The sequence below is a fragment of the Nylanderia fulva genome, unplaced genomic scaffold (assembly GCF_048542155.1).
Source record: "Nylanderia fulva isolate GAGA-0341 unplaced genomic scaffold, ASM4854215v1 Scaffold45, whole genome shotgun sequence".
NCBI lineage: Eukaryota > Metazoa > Arthropoda > Insecta > Hymenoptera > Formicidae > Nylanderia > Nylanderia fulva.
Genome location: NW_028190532.1, coordinates 1,105,020 through 1,132,889, shown reverse-complemented (window position 1 = coordinate 1,132,889; position 27,870 = coordinate 1,105,020). Strand labels below are relative to the sequence as shown.

The 27,870-nt window shown below is 42.5% G+C and overlaps 1 protein-coding gene and 1 long non-coding RNA gene across 2 annotated transcripts in view; one reads left to right on the top strand and one right to left on the bottom strand.

Moving 5' to 3' along the window:
- Positions 1-25,372, bottom strand: part of bi (T-box transcription factor bifid) — a 91,947-nt gene extending 66,575 nt beyond the window's left edge. The window contains 4 exon segments of the mRNA XM_029302608.2: positions 14,336-14,487; positions 14,489-14,658; positions 23,550-23,781; positions 23,783-25,372. Of these exon segments, the coding sequence (XP_029158441.1) occupies positions 14,336-14,487; positions 14,489-14,658; positions 23,550-23,781; positions 23,783-24,364 (1,136 nt within the window). The 5' untranslated portion in view covers positions 24,365-25,372.
- Positions 25,373-25,816: 444 nt separating this feature from the next.
- LOC146721584 (uncharacterized) lies at positions 25,817-26,618 on the top strand. The gene is made up of 3 exons (XR_014925605.1): positions 25,817-26,120; positions 26,200-26,434; positions 26,547-26,618. It is a non-coding gene; the product is annotated as an uncharacterized LOC146721584 (long non-coding RNA).
- Positions 26,619-27,870: the final 1,252 nt, after the last annotated feature.

Here is a 27,870-nt window from a genome sequence, read left to right as displayed (position 1 = left end):
CGATGAAAAAGGGAAACGGAAAAGAGTCCTCTTCTTCGTTCTCCACAACCCCTATTCTTCTTCCCAGCCACCCTGTCCAACCTATCGACTACGCGGGGTCATCTTGTGTGCGTCTTGTCGAACAAATCGGTACAAACGATCGTCGTAAAGCAGTTAAGGCAGAGTTTATATACGCCTTTCCGCACCGTAGGGCCCCAAAAGGAGATGAGCGGGCGCGATAGGGAAACCGATAGTCGCCGCTCGGGCATCGCCAGAGTTTCGAGAGCTTCTTCTCCCTTTATCCTTTGCTGGGTCGCGTCTCCTCTCCGCGGAACCCCCGCAGCGAGGAACTTATTTTAACCGGATCCGAGAGAGAGGAGGAACTTCGGGAACTTCTCTCGTCTCTTTTTATTAACGCAAACCTTTGTCTCGATCGAGATTCGGAATCGAAAGAAAATCGCTTCAACGAAAAAAAAGATATTCTTTAGGTATACCTTATCATTTTCTGACAAAAATTGACAATTTCAATTATTCTGTTAACACGCGACTCGTGATAAAATGCAAAATGAAAAATCGGGCAGGAAATGGATCTCGAGTGCCAACGGGGGAATTCTCATTATCACTTCCTGCCGTTCCGAAGATTAGCGAGGGCAAAAGTTTCGCGATCGCGGAGACTTCGTGGTAGCTCCGATATAATTCCGGGCGTTTATGACTCGCCGAGAACAAATAATAATTTAGTGGGCGTCTCCGGCCTTCACCCCCTGGCCCGAGAGATCCCGAAATCCCCCGACAAACCCCCCTTTCTGGCCGGCCACATTGTATAAATAACGAGTGGCGCCAGCCGAACTTCCACTGTTACATTATCTCTTATGGTTTACACGCTATAGGGCACGCCACGGCCATCATTATATCTGCCGTCTTCGTTCGATCCGTGCGTGTCCGCCACACATCTGCACGAGGATGTGTGAGTGCGGAGGCTCTCCTTCGTCGTGATCTCGCCATGCAGCCGCCCCTATAGGATTTCTTATTAGTCCTTCAACTCAGGTGTGAGAAACTCGGAGAACCCGGCTCGATCGTATAACGACGCACGATCGATACATACCGGGTGTCGTAAATTTATTGCTGTTGTAAAACATGACGGAAAGTATCACAGATCGATGCGAGGAGAGAAAGAGAGAGAGAGAGAGAGGTTTCGTTGTTAAAATTAACAATCAAAAATATTCCGCGTTTACTTTCGCTCTTTTCAAGTTTTCACATTTTCCGGTGTTTTTACAACTGCATTTGATAAAATAACGATTGACAGCGAGTCGTAGTGTTATTTGTGGATACGAAACTTGGTTGGCGTATGCAAAAAAAAAAGATAACGCATGTTTGAGATGTTAAGTAAAACTTTTGTAAATTCTAGAATTTTCCATCCGCGTCAATAACAAAAGTCACGGTCGTTTTATATGTTTGTCACGGTAAAAAACCTGTCATAAATTAAACCTGTCATCTAAAAAACATTCTTTACACACAAACAATTAGCAGTTTCGCAACCGTTTTACCGGATACTTTTCGCGGTACAAGCATGCGCAAAATTGCCACGCGGCCTCGATCACCAATTAGAAATAGCGAGCGGGCGCGCGCGCATGGCAAAACGCGAGTTCGTTGCGCATCTTAAAAAAGCGGCCAATAATGAGCTGTGCCCTCGAGTCACCTCGAGCACAATTCAAATTGCTCGCAATAATTGGCGCTTTCCGAAAAAGTGGGTTTTCTTCGGAAACCCATAAGAGAGAGCTCGCGCCCGAAATCGGGGCCTTATCGCTTTCCGCAGTGACCGCATAACGCAAAACCGCATATTATTTTGATCCGCTAAACTCTCGTTGACGACCGCCGCTTATTCCGCACTTTGTTCTCGATTATACTTTCACTGAAATATTTAAATGTTATAAGTCTTGTTCAAGTAATTTGTAATTAAGTGTGTATTGAAATTAAACCTTTTTTTAATACAAAAGAAAGGGTGACTTATCCTATTGTGTCGCGCGATCCTCTCTCACGCAGCGCGTTCGCGAACAACGCACATTGATATCAGAATGGAGTGGTACGCGGATGTTTCTATGGCTTTCGAACTAATATAGACCGCTAAAAGTGAGGGTAACCATATCCCGTGCAACGTGCAGCGGCAGCTGGTGAATGGTTAGGTACCTATTAAAGTCCTCCAGATAAAGCGCGAGATTAATTTGCCCGCATGCGATCGCTAATTAATCAGATCCAGCTTGTCGTTGCCAGCTTAATATCGCGTCTATGATACGCGCGTATATAACCGACCAACTATCGTACGAGAAACGCGATAATTATCTCTCTCTCTTTCTCTTTGGAGATGCACTCGGCATGCTTGAGCCGATTAAAATAGTGCTCGATTTCGTTCACCGAAACTATCTTTAAATTGCAATCGATCAATATTTCTTTTCACCGGCTGTGGCGTTGAGTTGAAAATTCGCGACTTAGCTTTTTTACACGAGGAAATTAAATTAATTAAGACTATGCAGACTCCTCTATATTAAATATAAATATACAAGTGAGAAAGATCTTAAAGGCCAAACACGAATGTTAATGCGTGCATTCCAAATTAAATTTGGAAATTAATTTTTCGTTGGAATTAAATAGTTGTGCACAAGGCACGTATTTTACAGGTCTACTACCAAGACATTTATAATATATGGAATCTCTTACTTGAGATTTTAATTCCATAGATGGAATCATCCTCTGACCCCGTAAAAAATTAATTGCGAAAAAAATCGCTGAATCGGGAATCAAATCCGAGACCTTAAATTAATTAAAAATCTATTGATAAAAAATTTTGCAGGCTGCCCTTATCTTTCAGAAAGGGTTTTCTTTCTGCGGGAACAACGACGGTCGAAAATGAGCCGCTGAAAAAATAACGGACGCGCGGATTTCAAGGTTTCTTTTTTTTTTTTTTGCACACCTACCACGCCAGCGTTTCACATTGAATTCACACTTTCCGCGCCGTGAGAAAGGGGTTGGGCTCGCGCGTCATATTCAAGTGGCAAGTGGTAGGTTAGACCGAAGGCGAAGAAGACGCCCGTAACAGCTTTCTATTTGCATACTCTACTGCATTCCCCGCGTTTTCATCCGCGAGACCCCCTTTCGACACCACCGTTATTTGCATTCAGAAATTGGCCGTCGACCACCGCGCGGCGATCCCTCTTTCTTTCTTTCTTTCTTTCCTTCCCATCGCGCCGCGTATAATATCGCGTTCACTCTCCTCCGCGTTCTATCGTTGCTTTTAAAAAAATTTCAGATGAGCCACAAATTCAATAGAGATTCAGTTATCTCTCGATCTGAACAGTGTTGTCTGAAATTATTTTAACGATTGAAGCAAAGTGTGCATTAATTAATTAATCGAATAAAACTCGAGAAATATCTCTACAGACTTTATATAAATATAAAATAAAATGTTATGTACACAATTAATATATTACTATTTTTAATCACTCATCACATCGAGAGATGCAAAACCGCTATCGAGCTGTAATTCCTTTTTGTGATATACTGATTAGATTGATTTGATCGACATATATTTGCAACTCGTACAAATTAAATTCTCGCGCATTCGTACGGATAGTGTCAAGTAAATCAATCGTGCAAAGAACATTTTTTTTAAGTTTTAAACTCAACGGGATAAAACATTTTCCCCTCTCTTCCTTTATTATTAAAAATTTCGTCTCGACGTAGCAACTATAATATATGATACGCGAGTGAAAAATGAAGAGGGAATTCTCCCGGAGGCAAGAAGGAGTATAATTATCCTCCTTCCGCGTGCGCATATCAGCCGACAGTTTATATTGTATAATTATAAAAATAAGCGCGCACGCGTCAAGATTTCGAAGCCGGCTGTATATAACGCACGCATAATACGATGCAGGTAAAGTTCCCCGACCATTAAACGCGCGCCGCGTTTGTTACACATTCGTGCCGAGCGTGCGATACGAGTCGAGGCGAATGCGAAGCGATGCGCGGAGGAAATGTGTCGCGAGGCGCTTAATTAGACACTTCATGGACGCACCCATCGTGTTCCAAGGACCGATAACGTTTTATCGCGTTTCAACTCGAGCTGATCCGATGCGTCGTTATCAGCGGATTTGCTACTTCGTTTTGACCAATCGTCCAAAAATTGCATTTCCCTTCTTTTCGCCGATGACGAGTTATACAGGGTGTTTCTATAAAAAAAAAAAAAAAAAAAAAAAAAAGCATTCTTTGTATCTCCCTCTGAAAGTCGGATCAAATTGTCAAAACCGCATTAATTCATTTTTTGATTTCTTCTCCCAACTTTAGGGGGATAATTCGGAGCAAAAGTGTTTTTGGACCCGCATATTTATAGAAACTTTTTTCTTATTTTGACCCCTAGAATACGCCCTGAAAATATCTGACATAGTTTAAGAAACACCCTGTATATACCTTATCTTGGATATTAACGAGAAGACACGTCGCTCACATTCGGTATATCGATACTTTATTAAACTTGAACGGAGCACGCTTTCAACGTGTCTCGCGGAGAACTGAAGTGTGTCGAAAAAGATGATCTCGACGTATCGGGAAGAGAGAGAATATAATAGGATATCGTGCTCTCCTCTCTATACTGACAGAATAATAAAGCTCTCGCACCTGTTCGAGACGCACGTCAGATCGCAATCGCCGTTTATAATCCCGCTGATGCAACGGGCAGCGGCAGCAATTTTAAATTAATATATTCGCGCGGAATTTGATCCGATCGCCTTTTTTTCTTTTTTCTTTTTTTTTTTTTCATCGCGGTTCGATAACGAGTCGATGGCATTGATTAGATGATAGGTATAGATATAGCAGCGCCGATCGATGGATCCGGTCGAACGATCAAGATCCGCGAGCAACGAGCGTGAAAACCGACATGCGATTTTACGGATTATTATTATATACGGTAACGTGTAACGCGAGAAGGGGCTAAAGTTACATCATATGGTGAATTCGTGAATCGTTACTACACTGATAACGTATCGAATATACATATAAATGCTCGATATCTCCATTGTTCGACACGTAAATTGACATCGAAATATAAATTGCACCCTCCGAGATTTTTCTCTCGCGTTATTAAAAAGATTTGCCGCTGTTTACGAGATATGTATCTTTCGTTGTGGAAAACTAGACTAAAGATATCTTATACTTGATTGGATCGGTGTTGCTTGTCCCGACGCTAATTTTCTATCATTCCGCTCTTTATCGTGACGTGCGGCGCGACCTTAAAGATGACGCGTTCTGACGTAAGTTAACGTAACGTTTCGCCGAGTAACGATAAATAACCTGTCCGGCGATAATTCAATGCAACGATAGACGGAAACTTCGTGTCTGCATTTTTATACCCTTAAAAAGGGTCGCGCATAACCAAATCGCTGTTAAACTGCGCGCGATTATCTCGTCGTGATAGATGGTACAGGACAAACGGCAAAGAAATGTGCCGCACTTTATGTGCAAATGTATTGCCGTGACAATGCAACGTATTTAACGCCTCATTACCTCACCGCATGCTAATATATTCGCAATAACCTTCCGGTACGCGGCATTGACTACTAACTGTAAGCAGTAATCATTATGCACTTATCATTTGTTAAGAAATCTTTGTTCGATAGCGAGTGCGCTTTGAAGCATTTAAATAATAGTAGCTAAATAATAATTTCAATATACATACCCGGAGAGAATTCTCTCGTAGAATTTACCCTGTGAAAATTATGGGACAATATTATGGTACTGGAAGAATTTTATAAGTTTCTCTAATTAATATTTACCACATAGTAAAAAATATTAATATGTACATAGTAAAATTAATCGAACATATTTTATATCTTATTGTTGGTAGATAAATTCTTCGCGATTACCATGCATGATTTTCAGGGTAAATTCTAAGAGAAAATTCTCTCTATGTACGAACGTGATACATATGAATGATTATAAGAACAAATTGTATTCATATAAATAATGATAGACTAACAAGTAAATAAAAAAAATTCTGTTGCTTTTTTATTTTCGAAAGCCATATTTTCTTTTTTCTCGTTCCTCGAAGTACTTAAAATTCTGGTAGAAAAATGAACTATCGGATGGTGAAGCTCGACAAATTGACATTCACAATCAATATGGATGCGTGACTTGCATACGGCCCGACACGCGTCGAGTTTCGCGCCGATCGTTAAATACCGCGCGCGATGTGAAAAGTGCGGGTTTCCACGGACAGCTGGAAGCTCGCGAGTAAGAAAAATCATTTTTTTAAAGCGCGCAGCGGCGGATTTCACACAGCGCTCTCCCGAGCGCGTCGAACAGCTTCGCGTGCGGGTCCCCGATACATACAATGCGATGCGTTATCTCGTAATCGCGCGTGTATGGGCTTTCGTAGCCTTGAAACACGCCGCGAAGTGCCGCCGAAGATAAGGGCATTTCGTGTTCGAAAAAAAATAAAACAAAAAAAAAAGAAAAAAACAAAGCCGGCGGAAAAGGAAGAGCAGAGGAGGGAAACAACGAGAACGCATAAGAACATAAATGATTAAAAAAAGTAGAGCCGGGGAAAGGCTGAAACGAATGAACGATCGCGTTACATCTATATAAAATTTCGAAGAAAATTAATTGCGAAAACGTAGAGAGAACTGATTGATTACAGGATACTATAGGCAGGCATAAAAATAAGACGCGAAGGTCGTGAAGACATACGATAAAAGGCTACTTTGCGGAATAATAATTTTTGTTTATACGTAAAAGATCGACAGCAGCCGCAGGACAACCTGTCTACCTGTCGGATCATGAATGAAACGAACTAAAATTATGTACATGCACACATCTTTTCCTTTTCTTTTCCTAGGGGAGATGATTATCTGATTAGGACGACGACGATTCGGTACAACAAGCACATACAAGGACGAGGGAAAGGTGTATACGGAATCGATGTATATGGAGCTGTTGGAGAGACAAAGTGCACGCGGTAATGAATTAACGCTTTGGCTAATATTTATGAGCGGTGATGTAAGAATTGCGGCGATTATTCCCCTTGATTTATGTAATTATTGACCGCGCGGAATGCACAGGACACACAACTATCCTTTAACTGGCACGAAAAGATTATAGGCTTCGAATATACAAGTAATGTTGCGCTAATGCCTCCGACGAACGCGCGTATGTATCGTTTTTCCCTCTTCTTCTTCTTCTTCTTTTCTCTTTTCTTCCTTTTTTTTTTTTTTAAATTTCGTGTTCTCGATACGAACAAGTCGTCTCGAGCTTCCAAAAACTGGTGACCGTGGTGGTCTTAAATCAACTCTCATGCAACGCGCGCATATGATTGCGACGTTCCTTCTCCTTTTATATTATATTATGTACCTTTTTTGAAATTTTGTGAAACGTCTCGTTCCGAACTGCGATCCTCGAGATACACGGCTAATTTTCGTCGAAGCGTAAAGCGTAAAACGCGATACTTCGTAGGCGGAAAAACTAGCGGAACGTGAGAATGCTTAAAGTCGTCTCGTGCAGATATCATCGCTTTTAAATGAGCGTGACCTATAGAGAAAGAGAGAGCCCGACGAGTGTGTAAAAAGGCAAAGGCGAGTTTAGTCCGCCTTTTTGCGGACTGAAAGAACTGGACTATTCGCGCCCGATACCTCATTCTTTTTCCTCATCTCGCCTTCGAAATATATACAATAAAACCGAAATATCGACTCGTTATGGTCGACTGTCAGTTTCAATTTTCCCGCACGAGAGAAACTTCCTTATTAGCGTCACGCGAAGTTCGCGAGTCGATTGCGAAGCAAGCTGTTTTCACACCGAGACAGCGAGACGTGTATACATATATACTTAATATTAATAATTATTGTAATTATCGTATTTTAAATTCGATTCTTCAAGAGATTAAACTTCACGTTACGTTATCGCCATTAATTTATATTATTTAATTATATATTATTATTACGTAAATTATTCTCAAGAGAGAGAAGAGGAAAAGCATACGAAAAATATTTTTCAAGAGAACTTTATCAATCTTTATTTCTCGATATAAAAAGATACTGAATTATCGCGAACGATGTCGCAGTCACGATTAACAAACAAAAAAAATGAATAAATAAATAATTTTTATCCCGCGCGCGACTCGGAAAAGAATCGAGCGTAAAAGGTCGAGGCGCGACACGCACACAAAAACAGCACGGAAGATGCTTCCGGTGACGGGGAGAAATGAGTGCTCTCTGTCTCGCTTCGAGGCACCCCTCGTCTCGCGTTCGTGACGACCCGAAAGAAACGTCGATACACGACGGAGGCTACACCGACACTTCTGCCACAATCGCGGCACGCACTTTCAAGATTCACGCGCGTGCAAGCCTACTATACGGCTAATTATATTGAGCTCGGTAACCGACAACAAGCGCGCGCAACCCTGTATATAAAAGAGAGACAGAGAGAGAAAGGGTATGCATTTGCGCTGAATGCAACGGAGAAGCCGCGTGCAAAATGCATGCGCGCGGGCGAGATGGGGTGAACTCAATTGTTAAGGGAAAAAAAGGAAGAGGGATGAAGAAAAAGAGAGAGAGTATATATATATATATATATACCTATGTAAGCAGTAAGCAAGCCTCGACATCGAAACTTTGTTGTATCGGGTACTTTTAATATTGATATTTTAGATTAAACGCACCGCGGGATATTTCTCTCCTCGCAATTATCCTAAGGCAATATTTCATAATTCATGCAAATTTCAGTTTATTTAGAGAGAATTGCACAGTGTTCCTCTCAGAGAGAAAGAGAGAGATTCAACGATTTCGCGAAATAATAAAAATATTGAGCGAGAGTATATATAAGTACTTGTGTGTTTCATAAGATGTTTACAGTGGCATGAAACGACGGCTCGTGCCGACGTTGGCCAAGAGACTGAAAGTGACGGAGATGAATTCTGGTTAAGTCGATTACATAAGATTTCACGGATCTCATTCTCTTCTTTGACGCTTCGTTTGCTTCCCGAAGTCACTCTCGCGCTTTTACATTTCATTTAGAAATCAGACGAATTAAAGCTCTTACGCATATCTCTCGGCGTCATTCGAGTCACTTCTCTTTAAGTCGTGTCTTCCCTCCCCCCCCCCCAAAAAAAAAAAAAATAAACCGCGGGTTTCGACAGATTTGACGGATACACGCCAAGGAATTTCGCGCGCGTTTTTAAAATCTGGCGCCCACGCAATTCCACGCCGGCGTGAGCACGCGCGCATGTATATACATGTGTGTGTGTGTGTGTGTGTGTGTGTGCGTGTATACGTGAAACCCGTGAATGGGAGGCTGGCAATTTGAAGGCAATCGGAGAAGGCGGCGAGGAGGCAATTTTGGGCCCGTGGGGCCCGTTCTCTTCTTCCCTCTTCGACTAGCGCTGACTCTCTCTCCGGCGATGAAACACGGGCTCGAAAATTTTCACCCGAGCCACCCATCTTTTCGTTCTCTTTTTTTCTCTCTCTCTCTCTCTCTTTCTCATTCACTCCCTCTTCCTCGTTCGAACGGAGTCGAGCTCCTCGGGCGCGCACCACACGACTCATTCGGGCAAGGGTTTTGTGTATCGCAACGGGTCCGGGTAATATCTCGTTTAGAAAGATTACAGGTTCGAGAAGAGGCTGCCAATGTATAAAACAAACATCGTTAAGGCAGCCCTATACTTAAGATCCCCTTCCCCACACTCGTTTCCGGCCCCACCCCGCGCACCCTCTCTGACATTACATGCTCGCTATTATATGCACATCTACGATACTCTTGCGTCTCATTATCGATACGGGTGTACGTATTATATACGTGCAAGATTGTGTGTCGCAGAAAGTGTCTCGAAAAAAAAAACGGTAGCGGATATAAATTCGCAGTATCGTAAAGTTATGATAAATAACAGTTTTTTAACAAATCGTGTTCGATAATATTAATTTAATATAAAAAAGTTGGTTAAATGTCAAAACTCGTTGCTATATTTTTCCAATCTTTCCAGACATCCTATGCAAACATAACCACATGGCGATTTTCATTCATTATATTTAACACAAAAAAAAACGTTCGATAATATTAATTTAACATAAAAAAAACTTGGTTAAATGTCAAAATTCTTTGCTACATTTTCCCAATCTTTCTAGATCATCCTATGTGCAAATATACATACACGGAGAGAATTGTCTCTTACAATAAAATTTACTCTGAAAATCATGGTAATCGTGGGACAATACGATATTGGAAGAATTTTATAAAAGTTTCTCTGATTAATATCTACCACAATAAAAAAATTAATATATACATAGTAAATTTTACTATACGTACATAGTAAAATTAATCAAATATATTTTATATCTTATTGTGATAGATATTAATATTTATTATTGTGGTAAACATTAATCAGAGAAACTGAAAATTCTTCCAATATCATATTGTCCCATCACTATGATTTTCAAGGTAAATTTTAAGAGAAAATTCTCTCTGTGTACGCCACATGGCTGCGGGCGAGATTGTCGAGGGTGAGAACGGGAGAGACGTCCAGAGTGGATCACGCACGGCTTTGCGTGTGGTGGCGCAAACGCGCGTCAAACGCGAATATCCCGCGCGTATTGAGACGTAGACCACCGGACGGGGTTCGACGGCGGGGTCCGATGGATGGGCCCGAGGGGCCCTACGGCATAATTTCCACGCGTATAATTATCGGTGATCGGGGCCGTTACCAGGGGCTCGGCTCGGCTCAGCTCGGCTCGGCTCGGTGTTTCGCTGAAAGCCGATCGCGAGCGGGCGGATATTACCGACTAAAACGCTGGGGGACGGGAGAGAGACAGATCGGTTGGACATGACGGTTATTATTTAGCGATGAAGATTGATTTAGAGCGCGGCCAGTTTTCGAGATTGCGATCGATCGGCCGCGGGTACGCTTCGTGATTTCAGAGATCGATCGGACACAGATTCTGATAAGAACAACGCTGGTCTTTCGTTGACGACTTTAGGGATTCGTGCTTTTATTATTAGCTATTCATTATCGTATATTAATGTGCTTAGGTTTGCTTTTTTAGGTTTTTGTTATTTCCATATTTCAAAAGGACCCCATTAAATTACCATAAGATTTTAGCTTTCGGTGGAATTGGCTGTTTTTTTTAAATATGTTGAGCTTATGTTCTGCTGAACAAATGATGCAATGGCCTCAAAGTTAAATATTGAATAATTTCTAAATTATATCAGTTAAAAACAACTCGTAGAGCCCAAGTTTTTCATATTTGACTGCCTGTAAATCAGTAACATTGTATTACATGTTCAGCAAATCGTAAGCTACAACATGTAAGAAAACCAGCTAATCTTATCAAGATTCAATTTTATATGATTAGTATGGGTTTTGGAACCTACATACAATCCTAGATGAAATTGAATCTCGGTAAAATCAGTTGATTTTCTCCCATGTTGTAACTTATGATTTGCTGAATAAAAAATATAATGGCTAAATAATGATTACTGATTTACAACCAAACATGAAAAATTAGGATGTTGCGAATTGTTTGAACATATAAAAAAAAGTCAAAATCCTACGTATTTGGTGCGGGGTCCTTAATAAATGTTCCTGAAATTTTATCTCAAAAACGATAATTTATCTTTTAAATATGTGAAAATGATATTCGACTGAATTATAACTTTCTTTGTCAAATTTGAACCTTTGAAAAAATAAATACATATCTTGGTAAATTAGCGTAGTAGCGCTATAAATGCTAATGTTCTTCGTAAAAAAGTTCACGCATAGCGGTTTATTATTGCATTTGAAGTCAGAAACTTACTTTGAATAAATTTCAAATGTAGAATAGCCTGTCACGTACAAGAAAAAAAGATAATTATTACAGCTCGATAACGTTCGATGCTTATGATGTGTGTCAGTACGCGGTAATGAATTAATCATATTGTCGGCACTTTTCAATCAATCGTATGCGTTCGTATATAGTATATTCAACTTACTCGATGCTACAAATTGAGCCGCTAAATATCCTGATCGATTATTTGTCATTCGCTAAAAGGCAGCGTGTATATTTTTTCAAAGACGCTGTCGAGAGATCGCGAGATTATATGCGATAAGCGCTACTTGTTCTATTGTAAGCTGTCTTGTTACATTAATAAAGCCACCGATAACTTAACTAACAATAGAGACTGCGCGTAGACATAGAATAACCGATAATATATATATATATATATCTCGCTTCAACTTCTTTTTGCAAGATCTCTACCCTTATCGCGTAACGTCCAATTGAATCTTTTGATAAAGAAAGCTTGCGCGTTAGTTTTATATATAAGAATAATAATACTAATTGGAACGCATTAATAAATATCGATTCTCGCGGCCCAATAATCTCTTAAAGAAAGAAAATCTTTACGTTTCCCCTCGTCGCGGCTTTAATGACGCAAGTTGAAAGAGCAAACGCGAGAAAAGCGTATTAATCGAAGATCGACGGCAAAGAGAGCCAGAGAAAGATTTAATCCGGCCGGATATTTCACGCATACACGCTAGTCAAGGGAGACGTATAGCCAGCCGGTTCACGTCGATACAAAGCGTAAATGCACGTACGCGCACGCACACACACGTGCACGCGAACGCGCGCTTTAGCACCTGTATATATCGCACATGAAATATGCAAGCGTATATGCTCACCCTTTCGTCGCGGATACGCGCGTGCTCTCTATTCTCAACTATTATAGTTTGCCGTAGTAGTAGTCTCTCCATTGAAACCCGATATACTTTGTCCGCTCGGCCTATCATCGCGGAAGAACCCGCGTACTTTTTAATTCTCTCTCTCTCTCTCTCTCGCGTGCAATACGACGCGTATCCACTATCCGAGCGATCATGACTTCGCGGAATAAGGTGCGGCGATAGATAAGATTGCGTTTCGAAGAAAGGTGAAAAGGGATGGAAAAAAGAAGGGATAAGAAGGATAAGAAAGAGTAATCGCGAGGGAGGGGAGCGAGAGAGAAGTTTCAATTGCTCGAGGGATCTCCGACGACTCTGTAGTGATATCTTTTTTTACGACGGCAGTGCGCTACACGTCATCGGGGAAGTGCCGCGCGATACTCTCTGCCCCTCTTTGACGTACCGTCTCGCTCGCTCGCTCTCTGCTCTGCCGCGCGCATGCACGGGGATCGCGGACACGCGTGCCCGATACACGAGCGCAATAACGAAAAGTAAAAGTTTCGTCCGCGAGAGAGTACGCGGAAAAAAAATTGCTCGCAAGAGCAGCGCGCGACGCTTTCTTCTCGCTGGATGGGAATAATGATATCGATATATGGACGTTTCTTCCTCTTGTAACCAGGTACAATTATAGGACAAACGGAATTTTTCGTTTGAGATATGTATATCGATTTTAAGTCGCTCAATATGTCATATATAAATGGAGGGATTAATGAAAATTTATCTCAATTGAGAATATCTATGTTTGTAATTTGGAGTACCGAGAAAGGATTAAAAACTCTTTGCATTGTGCGTCTAATGAATGTTATATCCGATAAGTTTAATTTTGCTTCGAGGCAACCCGCATGACATTTTTGTTCTCATGTTCATTTCGACTATTATATTCGCTCAAGAGAATTCTCACAGGCATGGCTTTAATTCTCGACATAAGGTTCTGCCCTACGTAAATCTAAACTACATATGCAAAACTAAACAAAGTTTCACTTTAATGTATTATAAAATTATATGGTGTTATATATTTTTTCAACTAATATTTGTTCTGTTAGTACTTTCAAGCATAAAGTTAAGAGAAATCTCTCATTTATTTAGCTTCCTTAAACAAAGGATTTCATTTTTTTTTTCCTACTACAAAAGATTTTTCAGAGCGTAAAATAAAATTTTGTAAGAAAAATGACCGATAAAGACGTGAGAAATCATTATGCGCGCGTCCTAGTTACATATTCTAACGCCTCTAGCAATTGATAGTAAAATTGATACTAAAAATAAGTCTCCTCATATCGTTGGAAAAAAATGGTGCGAATTTTTACAAATTGGCAATTTAATACTAATTAACATAAACACGACTCATACGTTGCAGCATGCTATGTTTATATTCATGCCGATGCGTTCTGCAACTAAATCGCGAATTTTCGATAACGTGGCCGAGGCACATCAGTATATGTAGGAAACTTCAAAGTCCAAAGCTTCGACCTCGCTCGAGCGTCTGTTAGATGTTACACATTTACATTATACGCGCGTACGATGAAACTTGGTACAACTGGCATCCTGATTGCTCTCAGGACGCCCCGAAACGATCGTTCAATTAGCGACAAAGGATCGTAATCATGGTAATGATGCGCTGGCAACGATGTTGACACTTACCGGCCGCTCTTCGTAATGACCATTTCCGTTCCGAGTTTGTGGAATTTCTCCCAGAGCTCCTTGCCCTCGAGCGTGACTTTGGGATCGTCAACGACGCCGTCCTCCTCCGGATGATGAGGCGGGACGAGGGGATGATGCGGCGCCGTTAGGGGGATGATGCGTCGCCAGAGGATGCGGCGACGTATGGAGCATCCCCGGCGGCAGCGGCGGCCTCAGGGGCCTCATCGCAGGACCGCCGGGACCCTGATGATGATGATGTAACGCCGCTGCGGCCGCCGCAAGGACGGCGGCCTCTTCCGGCGTGTGCGGACCCAGGCCTAGGCCTGAAATTGTCAAATGTCAAATGTTTTCAGAATTTGTTTAAAAACGTCGCAAACTGTATATTCTTTAAAAAATATATATATATATATATATATATTATTGCACAGAGAGAATTTTCTTCTGGAATTTATTTAGAATTCTAGAAGAGTTTCTCGAATTAATATTTTTACCATAATAAAAAGTATTAACATCTACCACAAAATATGTTCGATTAATTTGACTATATACATAGTGTAAATATTAATCAGAGAAGCTCTTATAAAATTTGTTCAATATCATATATTGTCCCACGATTACCATGATTTGTCGCTTAAATTCTAAGAGAAAATTCTTTCCGCGTAAAAGATGGGAAGATTACGTATGAAAAATTAATGAAAGCGTTCGACAACTATATAATACTATACTTTTCGAGAGGATTAATTTAAACCATCGCGATATCGCGGGACCATATAATCACGGTAATCGGAAATTCGGTATCAGTTCGCTCACGATGGGCAACATCTGGTTCATCGCGGCTATTTCATGTAAACGCAAGATGCGAGCTGCAATAATGATCCGACGATCTACAGTGCAAGCCGAAGATCAGCGACGGATAACAAGTAAAAGACAGCTGCCTAAAGTTTCGCGAGGGTGAATCACCTGGCAACTCGCAACTCGGTAGCAACCCCCGAAGGAAAGTTGCGGATTCTTCTCCACGCCTCCCCCTTGACGCGACGGCCACCTTCTCTCTTTACCTGACCCTACTTCGAGTTAGGAACTTTATCGTCTTCCTCTTCTCCTTAAGCTGTCGCAAAGACTTAAGAAGGGCATCTTGAGCAAAACCGCGAACGATCTCGCAAGTGGTTATATCTCTTCAGCCGGAGAGATGTGTCATTAAAAATCAACCTGAGCCATCAGCAGGTCAACAGAACACTTTTTTACTTGGCGATTTAATTTATTATATTATCTCCTTCGACAATCGATCGTTGCGCATCGCGACTTCACAAATCCGACGATAAAGATCTTCTATCGTGTGGATAGAACGAAAGAGGATTTTTACTATATTCAGAATTTAACTATATATATGAATAAGTGTATAATCGTGTTTAGTCGCCAGTTATTTTTGTTTATCTTGTTAGTTTAATCGAGACTAAACTGCAAAAGAAGAAAAAAAACACGCAGAAGACAATTTTAAATCATTCATAATTAAGCGAGTGCATTATCGCGAGTGTATTTGCAAAACGATGATTTCCCGGAAATATGACGTGACGATACGATCGCACAAATATCAACAGTTTTTCATTTTGCACGTTTCGTGTTAAAGAGTGTAACTTACATGTATGTTGACAACGGAATTGCATTAGTCCGTTTAAATAATATCATACCGTTCGCTATATAATGTCAAGTTTGTGCGAATGATTAATGTAAATCACCGTCTATAAATGTTATGAGTAATGATGCATTTAATAGTTAACGACACAGATACGGCTCCCGGTATTTTCCTTTCCTTTTCGATCAATTACCATCTCTGTAAACGGAGGAAAAAATGGAAAACCTGTTATACACACCGCGTAATGACTTTATGATTGTTGCCGCGTGGCAAATCTCTGTGTAAGTCAATTCTTATCTCGATAACTGTTATCTTTACAGATTATTTTTTTTTTTTAATGTTATTCCTTTTTGCATGCATTAATTATTCCGTTGTCAGATGCATAAAGGAAAATATAATCGCCACTTTTCTCTTGTACTGTAATTTTTTTTATCGTATTAGTTTTCTCAATGAAACTTCACGTCAGTTAAACTAATTCTTTATGTGCAACACTAGCAATTTTGATTTATCTTCGCTACCTAGCAATTTGATTTATCTTTAGAATTAATATGTAAAATGGATTTATCACGCGATGCTGTCTTATACTTTCAAAACGATTGATAATAATTATTATAATTGTGCGCGCCTATAGCTGCCCGGCATATGTTAAGTATAACATAATTAATATTTATTTGCTTTATTTAAAGTGTTTGCAGAAGTGAGATATTTTTAGCATACAAAGAAATTGTCGGAAAAAAATATAGAAGTATACGTTTCAAAAATAAAAGCTCGCGTTTTTAACGTTTCAATTATTTTGTTATATTATTACCCGTTCGTTTCATATAGGTTTTTTTAAGCGACAATGCACACTCGCAGTAACTCACACTCATAAAGAAATTCGTTTTTCGCATTTGTTTATGTAAAGAGAGCTGTAGAGTCGCGCTAACAAATTTTAGCCGGACGATCATATATAATAGGCAAAAACAAAATGTATTATATAACATTTTTATGAATCGCCCTCACGACGGCGTAACATATATCTCGAATTACACTCGTAACAATGATATACGCGCGCGCGCGTTAAACATGCATTATTTTTTGCGGCGCAATAAAACTGCAAAAACGCAATAACAATATACAGCTCCGGTTACGGTATAAAAATCCGTATTTTGACGTTTCTCGTCTATATTGATATCACAGAACGATGACATTGAAGAGATCTGCAAATCTGTCACACGCATCCGCGTTTTGACTAAATTAAATTATAATCACGAGACGTGCGCATATATGTATGTAAGAGAGATGAATAATTACGTGAAGCATGGATGGAGAAATCTGTTTCCCCGTGCATTCGTATTTGTTGTTTGCATTAAACGTAATGTATATTTGCGTTTGTGTAAAGACAGTGATGTGGATATAATACTAGAGTAAAGCTATGAGTACTAAGTCGATAATAATATACCCCGCGTGCTCTTATAACAGATTTGCGAGAGACCGCTTATTTCAGACGCGATTTCTTATCGCGCGCGCTTTTTTTTTTTTTTTTGACATTATTTAAAATATTTCAAACCTTCGTTTTGCCATTGTCTCGAGATATATCATGCAACACGGTAGCTTCTCGCGATACGATTACGAGTACTACAATATGCATATTTCATATTTTCGTTATAGATGAAAAAAGCGATGGCGCGAAATATCGATGGGTTTTTTACATATTTTTACGCATTAATGCATTCACGAAATTGCTAGATTCGCCAAAAAATTTACTGTATTATCGAACAAAAAAAAACGCTATCAAACTACTGTGTGACGTTTGGTATTTTGTTCATTTATATCAAACACACACGCGAGTCCCGGAATCCCGTCCGACGCGACCGAATCGAATTTTATCGGACACTTATACGCAGCGTATAGGTACTTGACGTATGTGTATTTCACAATTTTCCACATTCGGAAATGTCCGGCCTCAATATTATTTAACCGCTGCATTTTTTTAACGCGTTATATTTCTCGCGTGAATATATGTATAGTATACAGCAAAAAAAAAATTATCCGTCAAACTGAACGGAATATAAAACGGTTGTTTACAATAATGAACGCGATATCGTGAAACGTAAAAAAAAAATAAGTATCCGACAATATTATTTTAGATTAGTTACATATTAGATTGCCCGTTACGCGCTGTTTACATAACGGTTTGTTTCTTATCAAAATGGATGAAGCTTTATTATGACGTAAGGGTTCCTGTCGAGATGGCGGCGTGGATTAAGTCGTCTTTTCTCTTCATTCAATTTCCATCCTCTTTTTTTTTACCGATTTTTGTGTCGCTCCTCGACCGCGTCGAATTGCATATTCATTATATTGCTTCCGCAGAGCGTAACATTCTTCCCCGCGCTGAATTTTCGTCAAACTCCATTTTTATTTTAATAAGAAGCGGAAACATTAATTAGCCCAAAGTGCGCAACCTTGGGATACGCATCTGACTTGCGACATACTTGAAGAATTACTTATTATGCTTGGTAAAAAAGTTAGGACTACGCGGCTACCTGGAAGGAGCTGCTTATTTGGATTTTCTACTCTTTAGAAAGTCCGGATTATCCGAATTTATTCTTTAGCCCGACCTCTCAAAACAATCCCGCAGTGCGTTGCAGCTACGTGATTTTTAGCTTATTAATTATGCGCGACGCAGAACTTTGATCGCAAAGCGCTTTGTTGCGCGTTACAAATACACGGCGGCGAATTTAATAACCCGCTGCAACGATTGCAAGGACCGTTATCGCGCAGCAAAAATACATTGCTTCATTGCCACCAATTTATCAACGATTGCAGAGCCTATATGCATTCTGTCTTTCTCGCTCTCTCTTTCTTTGTTGCAGAAATAATACATTATTGAAAATTATAAACAAACAACGGTGTATAACTCCAATAAAGTGCGCGGAACACGGATTTTCGATTTATCGAGCGCGATTTCGCGCCGCATAATACCTTAATACAATTGCTAACAGCAAAGACACAACAATGCCGCACATTTAATCGCGTTTAACGATCGCGTTCAAATTTCCATCGTCCTCTATGATTTTGCTGTGAATACACACACACACACGCACGCACACAAATAATTTTTTTACACTTGACTGAAATGTATATAGACAGATCACAAACTACTCTCGCAGCTGTCTGCGCATGAAATTATTTTCTAGCAAAGGGGAAGCTAAAATTAATTTAGACGCAGACCGACTCGTTCGATTTCGATTCCTCATTTTTAAGATCCGATCTAAAGTCGATCGAGTAGATCGATAAGGCATTTCCACTTCACGTGTAAATTATCGCCGACAGACACAAGACGCTCGAATCCGCTCTTTACGTTTCTCTCACTCCGGTTTTTCTCTATTCCTCGCTAAGTTACACGGATTACGCGCGCACGTACACGTGACTACACGTTCCGAATTTCAAATGCAAGGAACGTTGGGCATGCCCTTGGCAAAATTAATCACCACTATCTTATAGTCAGTTGGCCGCGAGCCCGACCAGAAAAGAGGAAAAGGACTAGCCGCGTCCTGTCAAAAAATGACGGCGAAGAGGAACAATAACAATGACAGATATCTCTCTCGTCTCGGGTTTGCAAGGTCCAAGGATCGCGATAAACCTTGCGAGAATATCGCCGACGCAAATCATTCGCGGTATCATCATCGCGTCGTGACTGCAAATATATAAAGTTGGAAACACAAAACATTATATATCTCTCTTTTTTTAATTTTAACCATGCTTGTTAATCGAAGCATGTTCAAACACGTATTTCGCAAAATTAGAGGGAAAATATTTATAAAACATAACCCATTTATATGTTTCAATTTAACAATAAATGTTTTTTATATTAGCTGCGTTTGCCCGCGGAGGAAACTAAATCGTCTTAGCGAGGTATATACCGCCGTCGTGTGTCTGTCGACGTCGGGAATTAATTCATCATTTAGCCTAACGAAGGGAATAACTAGTTGTAGCGGATGAGGTGGACGCGCGTAATAATGCGATGTCAGATAAGACGACGAGCGATGAGCGCGTTGTCGGCTCTGAAAATCGTTCTTTCGATTCTTCTTCTTCTCTTCTTCTTTCTTTTTTTTCCACGCACCTGGCACGACATTTGCACAGACGGCACATCGCGCATCCCCGACTATTATCGCTGCCACAGAGTAAAACGCGAATGATACCTTTCGCGACAAGTTTCTTTTTTCTTTTTTTTTTAATTCCCGCGTCATGTTACTTTATGTACAGAGAGCGAAATCGAAAGCTTGAAATTTTTTCCTCGTATACCTGAGATAATTCCGGAAAGTTATCGAAGTCTCAACTTTTAACCCGCGTATTTATCGCGCGTCGCCTTTTTCCGAATTATCCTGCACACTTGTATTTATGCACGACGATATATTCGTCGATAGAGAAAAAAACGAGACAGTGCATTTTCTCTCTGAAAATAATGTCGAGGAACCGGAATTCGTTCCACGTTCACCGCTGCTCATTTAATGTCCGAGATATGCCAGATCGATTACATTATCGGTGCCTAAGTCATAATGTATCGCTGACATATACCGAGTGCATTTTTCTCCCAGCCGCTTTAGACTCGCGCCGCATTCCCGATGTTATCGTCGTATTCGTTCGCGCTATTGTGATCATTGATCGGGTATACGATCCCTAATATTTTTTTCACGTCAGTTCGCGGATATGGACACGATTCTCGCGAGAGTGAGAAAATCTTTCGGAGGCTAAAGAAATCTATCGCGCTATATACATTATCGAAGACAGAACTCACAGTTGGCTACTCAAGATTGCAGAAAGAAGTCGAGGGATACATAAATAAATATGTCCGAGCGATTGAATTAATCGTGCTCGATGTATATGAATATGTAGCGCACTTATGTCTCTTTCGGATTATACTTTTTCGATTAAAAACCGATAATAATACGACGATGCACTTATAGAAAATTATATTTTCGTTTCCAGAATCCTATATTGATAAACACGCGTTCGCGGAATATTTATTCGCTCTCTATCTCCAAACTACTCTCAGAATATTTCCATTTCTCGGAGATGAAGTCCCTCGTCGCGGATTATACATCCGAAAAAAAAACAAAAAAAAACAAGACAACAGATAAGCCGACGTTCGCGGTATTGGCGACACTTTCCCCGACGTGTTCGGGGGCAAGCAAACGCGTTATTGAGAAAACAATTAGCGGCCGATTGATCGCGCGCCATCAAACGTCGCGACGTTGGCGCTAATCTTTATAATGGCACCGAGCGAGACTCTCCGACAAACAAGGTAATAAATTCTCTAATTAGCGGCATTTAATATCAATAGGGCCGCCCCGGTCGGGCTTTATCAGTCGCGCGAATTAACAACAATGGCCGCGAGGAGACGCGCGTAATTATTGCGCAGCGAATGTCGTGCGGGAGAAGAGAAGAGGAAAAAGCGAAACTTCGTCCTTCTCTCGCCGTCGTCCTCTTAAAAACGCGCGATATTTCATCCTCTCTTTCCTGGCGTGCGGCACAACACGGGCTTTGACGTTACGCGCCAGGGCCGAGCAGGATGTTGCGTAAGACCCGCGACGAAACGACGCGAGTGACAAACGAGAGACTTCCAGTTGCGCGTTGCAAACGTATCCCTCCGAAAAAACCAACTTCCGAGGATGACGACAATCGGCGTCGCGCCATGCCGAGATTATTACGTCGGTTTCCGGTTTATAACTCGCGGGTTTTTCATCAGAATATGAACACTTATTGGGCCTAAAAAGCTACGTCCTCGACTTTTTGTTGCTCATTGTTGCTAAATGTTTCAAAATAGTTTGACACGTGTCAATCGGCGTCGCGCCATGCCGAGATTATTACGTCGGTTTCCGGTTTATAACTCGCGGGGTTTTCATCAGAATATAAACACTTATTGGGCCTAAAAAGCTATATGTCCTCAACTTTTTGTTGCTCATTGTTGCTAAATGTTTCAAAATAATTTGACACGTGTCAATCGGCGTCGCGCCATACCGAGATTATTACGTCGGTTTCCGGTTTATAACTCGCGGGTTTTTCATCAGAATATGAACACTTATTGGGCCTAAAAAGCTATGTCCTCGACTTTTTGTTGCTCATTGTTGCTAAATGTTTCAAAATAATTTGACACGTGTCAATTGGCGTCACGCCATGCTGAGATTATTACGTCGGTTTCCGGTTTATAACTCGCGGGTTTTTCATCAGAATATGAACACTTATTGAGCCTAAAAAGCTATGTCCTCGACTTTTTGTTGCTAAATGTTTCAAAATAATTTGACACGTATCAATCGGCGTTGCGCCATGCCGAGATTATTACGTCGGTTTCTGATTTATAACTCGCGGGTTTTTCATCAGAATATGAACACTTATTGGGCCTAAAAAGCTATGTCCTCGACTTTTTGTTGCTCATTGTTGCTAAATGTTTCAAAATAGTTTGACACGTGTCAATCGGCGTCGCGCCATGCCGAGATTATTACATCGGTTTCCGGTTTATAACTCGCGGGTTTTTCATCAGAATATGAACACTTATTGGGCCTAAAAAGCTATGTCCTCGACTTTTTGTTGCTCATTGTTGCTAAATGTTTCAAAATAGTTTGACACGTGTCAATCGGCGTCGCGCCATGCCAAGATTATTACGTCGGTTTCCGGTTTATAACTCGCGGGTTTTTCATCAGAATATGAACACTTATTGGGCCTAAAAAGCTATGTCGTCGACTTTTTGTTGCTCATTGTTGCTAGATGTTTCAAAATAATTTGACACGTGTCAATCTGCGTCGCGCCATGCCGAGATTATTACGTCGGTTTCCGGTTTATAACTCGCGGGTTTTTCATCAGAATATGAACACTTATTGGACCTAAAAAGCTATGTCTTCGACTTTTTGTTGCTAAATGTTTCAAAATAGTTTGACACGTGTCAACCTGCGATAACATTTTGCGACAACGTCACTGAAAATTGAAGGTCCACAGCGAGGGAACACTTCCTTTTTATGTTTCTTTGCAACTTGTTAACGCGTGTTATTAATCTTGATTTTATCTTTCGCTTCGAATGAACGCGACAAGCGGTAACTTTTGTCGCTGGCAACAGAAACAAACAAGGAACTTTAAGGAACTTTTGACAACTAGCAATTTTGTTAAGAAACATGGAACATCAACAAACGCAGCTAAGAATCGTTTTCGCGCAGGTTGAAACAACGAACCCAAACGTGAAAATGACGTATGATTTGGCACTTGGGGAGAGAAAGAAACGATATGCGTCTTGTAAAAACAAGCGGATCAAGTACGAACGCTTCCGCACAAAACAAGAGCGAATTAATTACGCGGATCGTAGCCGAAATAAGCACGCAACAAGTTTGCATAGTTTAGTGCTTGATATACGGCTCGTGAAATATACTCTCTCACTTTGGTCGACAAAGACGGAAACATAGACGGGAAAATCGGAAAGTGATCGGACGATTCACGCATGAGGTTGACGCACAAACAACAACAACCAACAAACAAACAAACAAACAAATAAACAAACAAACGCACGAGAATCCAGTAGTAGACGGAAGCGTGGAAAGAAAAGGCGCTGCTCACCTGGCGGGGTGATCGCGTGCGGATTGAGATGCGGATGATGATGCGCGCCGCCGAGGATGCCCTTGCCCTGGAGATGATGCGCCGCTGCGGCGGCTGCCGCGGCCGCCGTAGGACCCGGGGAGCTGGTGGGCGGTAAATGAGATTGTAGATTGGGATTGTAGAAACCCGCCGCCGCCAGGGCGGCAGCGCTGAAGTAGCTCGCGGCCGCCACCGCTGAGGATGGGTGCGACAAGGTCGCGTTGGCCGCTCGCGGGTAAGGGCGGCGGCGTTTCCGGAGCCGCGGCGGGACTCCCGGGTCCACCGGGTGGCGGTGAAGCGCTGCTCTGGGAGGACGAGCCGCCCAGGATACCGGGCGGATGGGTGCTCGCCGCGGTTAGCAGCGAGGAGACGCTAAAGTCCGTCGGCCTCGGCGCCGCCGGTGCCGGCAGGAGTCCGGTGCCGGCGCCGATGTGGCCGTTCGGATTGCTGGCTGGCGGCGTGCCGCCGGCGATCGCGCTTGCGAAGGGCGAGTGCTGATTGAGAGCCGTCGCTGACGCGGGATACGCCATCCCAGGCCCCCCAGCCTCGGCCCGCGGCCCCGTATTCGCGCCCTCGACCACGTTAGCCTCCAATTCTATGTCGCCAAGCGGTCTGCTACGTCGTTGCTCGACGTCCTTCCTCGAGGAATCGCCGCCGTCGTCGTCGTCCTCGTCCTCGTCTTCCTCCTCCTCCACCACCACCTCCTTTTCCGGCCGTGATCGCTGCTGCAGCGCGGAGGGTTGCGGAGTGCTGGCGCAGTGGGTACCCCTGCACGCCGTGTCTTGTTCGAATCTCATCGAGACGGGCGAGTGTGCCGAGTCGCGCGAGATTCCTCTTCGAGTGACTCAGCCTGCCAGTGATGCTTCGAGATGCTGCTCTCTTGTTTGCTGGTTCTCGCCTCTCGTAGTTGGGCGCCTCTCTCTCTCTCTCTTCTTCTCGCGGACTGTCGATGATCGTTCAACGATCGCGCTCGTTCCTCCTCATATTCGCGCACACACACATACACCCGCGCACGAGTCTCGGAGCAAAGTCGTGGCCCAAACTCAAAATCGCGAGTCGGAACGCCCGCGTTCTTCTTCTTCTTTTTCCGCGCGAATTTCCAGCCGCGGGAAATCGCTGCCGACGAGAAGGAGCGTCGAGAACCGTCCGCTCGACATCTTACGACTCGATCAGCCGGGACGAGCAAAGTATCTTACTTCCACTGGCACTCGCGAACGTCTACGAGGACGCCGCGTGGTAGATTTTCAGGATAAGAGTCGCTCCCATCGTCGAGAGACCCACTATACGCCCACTGATCACTGACCTCTTCCTCAGTCACCTCGAGTTCCCTTCGAGTTTCAAACACCCGCCGATCGTCCGACGGAAGGACTGGTCCAAGACTCCGTCGTCACATGCCGGTTGACCGACACACGCGCGCGCAAGTTGACGTCGACGACGATTTCACGGAGAAACGTTTGATCTCGGCTGCGGCCGGTCCGACGACGAGGTTCGGTCGAGGCCGAGCAAGAGCCCGGACGAAAGGTGTTACTTGGGTGGCGCCGCGATGGTCACTGAGCAGCGCTAGGATTGACACCTACTCTGGGGGCTCACCCCCACACCTCCCGCGGAGGTGTTGGTGTGCTAAAGTCCCCGTCCGGATTCAGGGCGGTGGTGTATACGTAGGTATATACGGGTGGTCCACGGCACCGTGTGCGTGCGAGACGCGCGCGTGTATACACGGGGAAGCCGCGTCGTGCCTGCGCCGCGGAACGGACGCGGGAGGCGTGAATGCTGGAGGGCAGCGACGCGAAGACTGAGATCGCGCGGGGGCTCCTCCTCCCTTCCCCTCCGCCCGTGGCCGGCGCGGGAGTGGGGGAACCGGCTTTTCCCCGACTGTCGGCGACAGAGCGGCGAGGGAGGGGGGGAGAAGCGCGCGGAACCTTTCTCCCTCCCGCTTCGCTCGGGTGATAATGAGCGCTCGTAGTCCGGATTGGCGTTCCGGCGCCAATCCGAGCGGCGTTGGACCCGACGCCTTTCTCGACGCTACTCGAACCCAGGGTTGTCTCGCTCGCGCCTTCGCCTTCGCCTCTCGTCCTGCTCTCCTCTCTCCGTCGGACTCTGCCCCTCCGTTTCGCGACGGACGTCGATGCGAACCCACTGCGAACCCACTGCGCTCCCACCACCGCTGGTTCTTCAGGGTGTTAACCGCGAGTACGCCCATTAACACCACCCTGCGTCACTGCCTTCCAACGAGGGCGGGGGTTACGGCGAGAGGGAAGGGGGGCCGCGCGATCGACGTCGCGAGGTGTCGTTAGTGGGGCTCCCTTCGGATCTTCGCCGGCTCTCTCTCCGAACGTTAACGCTCTCGCGTGAAACGCGAGAGAATTTTCGCGTCTGAGTTGCCACGTCGCTCGACACCTTCGCGTTTGACGTTTCGCGAAAAACGTTATCAACTACAACTATACCGATCGCAACGATTCGCAAGCTTTTACATACATGCTCATGGAGGTGGAAATATTTATGTGCGGATGATTCTCACACAAATAACGAAGATTCTTCACCAGTTTGCGCAAGGTTTGCCAACCAAAATTTTCTACGTAAAAGTGGATGGTATTTATATATTTATGTGAATTATGCAGATAATTTGTAATAGTTATTTGCAGTTGAAACACTATAGGAAAATCCTAGTGTTGAAAAAGGAACAAGATGGATATATATGCGAAGATTAATGCAAAGAATTATCTGTACACAGAGATTTTTTCTTAGAATTTACTCTGAAGATCATGGGACAAACATGTATATAGATATTAATATTTTTTATTCTGGCAAATATTAATCAGAGAAAATTCTGCCAACAGTATTATCCCACAATTATCACGATTTTCAAGGTAAATTCCAAGAGAAAATTCTCTCCATGTACCAATACTTGATATAATAAAAATAAGAAGTTCTTGTATGTTTCAACATTGGTAAAAACTATTGTGTAATATTATGTTATAGAATTTTCACTTGATAAGGACCACAATCAAATGGTTGAAACGTCGTGAAAGAATTAAATAAAATTGTTAGTTACGTCGAAATCAAGTTTGCCAAGTTTATTTTCACCACTAGCGTCCAATATTAATTTTGATTGAAAAATAAGAATGTAGAGAAATGTACTTGAAAAAGACTGCATAATTAATATATTACATAGTTTATTTAACAGACGTATACCAAAATATAAATTAATGGATTCATATATTATTATTAATCCTACGTAACGAAGCAGAAAGATTTGTTGTATCACGTGTTTGTTTTTTGAGAAAAATTCTCGCATATCCAATGACTTATTTAATTTTTAATCTGATTAAATAAAGTTCCAATTTCTCTAAATCAATTTCAGTACTAAAATAAACCATCTCGATAAACAATAATAAGAATATTAAATCGGCTCTTAATATAAAAACACAATATATACACCTCCTCTATCTCGGCCAATAGGCCGACTTTCGGACCAATATTTTTCTCGCCTATTTCTTTACAGGGGAAGTTAAAGGAGGAACAAGGAGTATTTTTGAGATCCCAACCATAGGAAACAAATTCCCAGATTTCTTAATTTTCTTTCTTAAGTTTTGCAATAACATCGCGTTCATCTCGATAAATTTCATAGAAATGTATCTTGGCCAATGATGTTACATAGATTACATCTTACCTTCTTGAAGTTTATCGCGTAATTCCGAAGCCGCAGAGCCGCGAAAATTCTCGTCCGAGCGAACGAGGACGTGCGCAAAATTACATAACTCATTTCTGCGAAAAAGAGAGAGAGAGAGAGAGAGAGAGTCTGGCGAAAAAGTTTTTACACCCGAAAACATAAATCTCTTCCCTATATATGTACCAGAATATTTTTTCCTTTTCGCAACGAATGTACTTTATCATCCGTTGTAATGCAACGCAATTGGCTGCGTCGAGAGTTCAGCGAGTTTTCCGCGAAATGCCGCGAGAGAGTGAGAAGTTTTCGAGAGCCGTGCCAAAATTCGCACGGCACAGCGTCACGAGTTCTCACTCTCTCGTTCTCGCTCGCTCACGTGCTGGCGGTCTCGTGTGTCGAACACGACGAACAGACGGAGGGGAAAAGGCGAGGAGTAGCCACACCCTCCCGTCGTGTCCCTACCGTTGCCGACGATCGCCACCGCCGATGGATCACGTGATCCTAGCGGAGCCGGGTTTGCCCTCTCGCGCTCTCTACGTCGCCGACGTCCACGTAGCTCTCCCTCTCTCTCTCTCTCTCTTTCATCTCTCGCGCGGGTGCCGCCTCTCACCCTCTCCTCTCCCAGGACAAAATTTC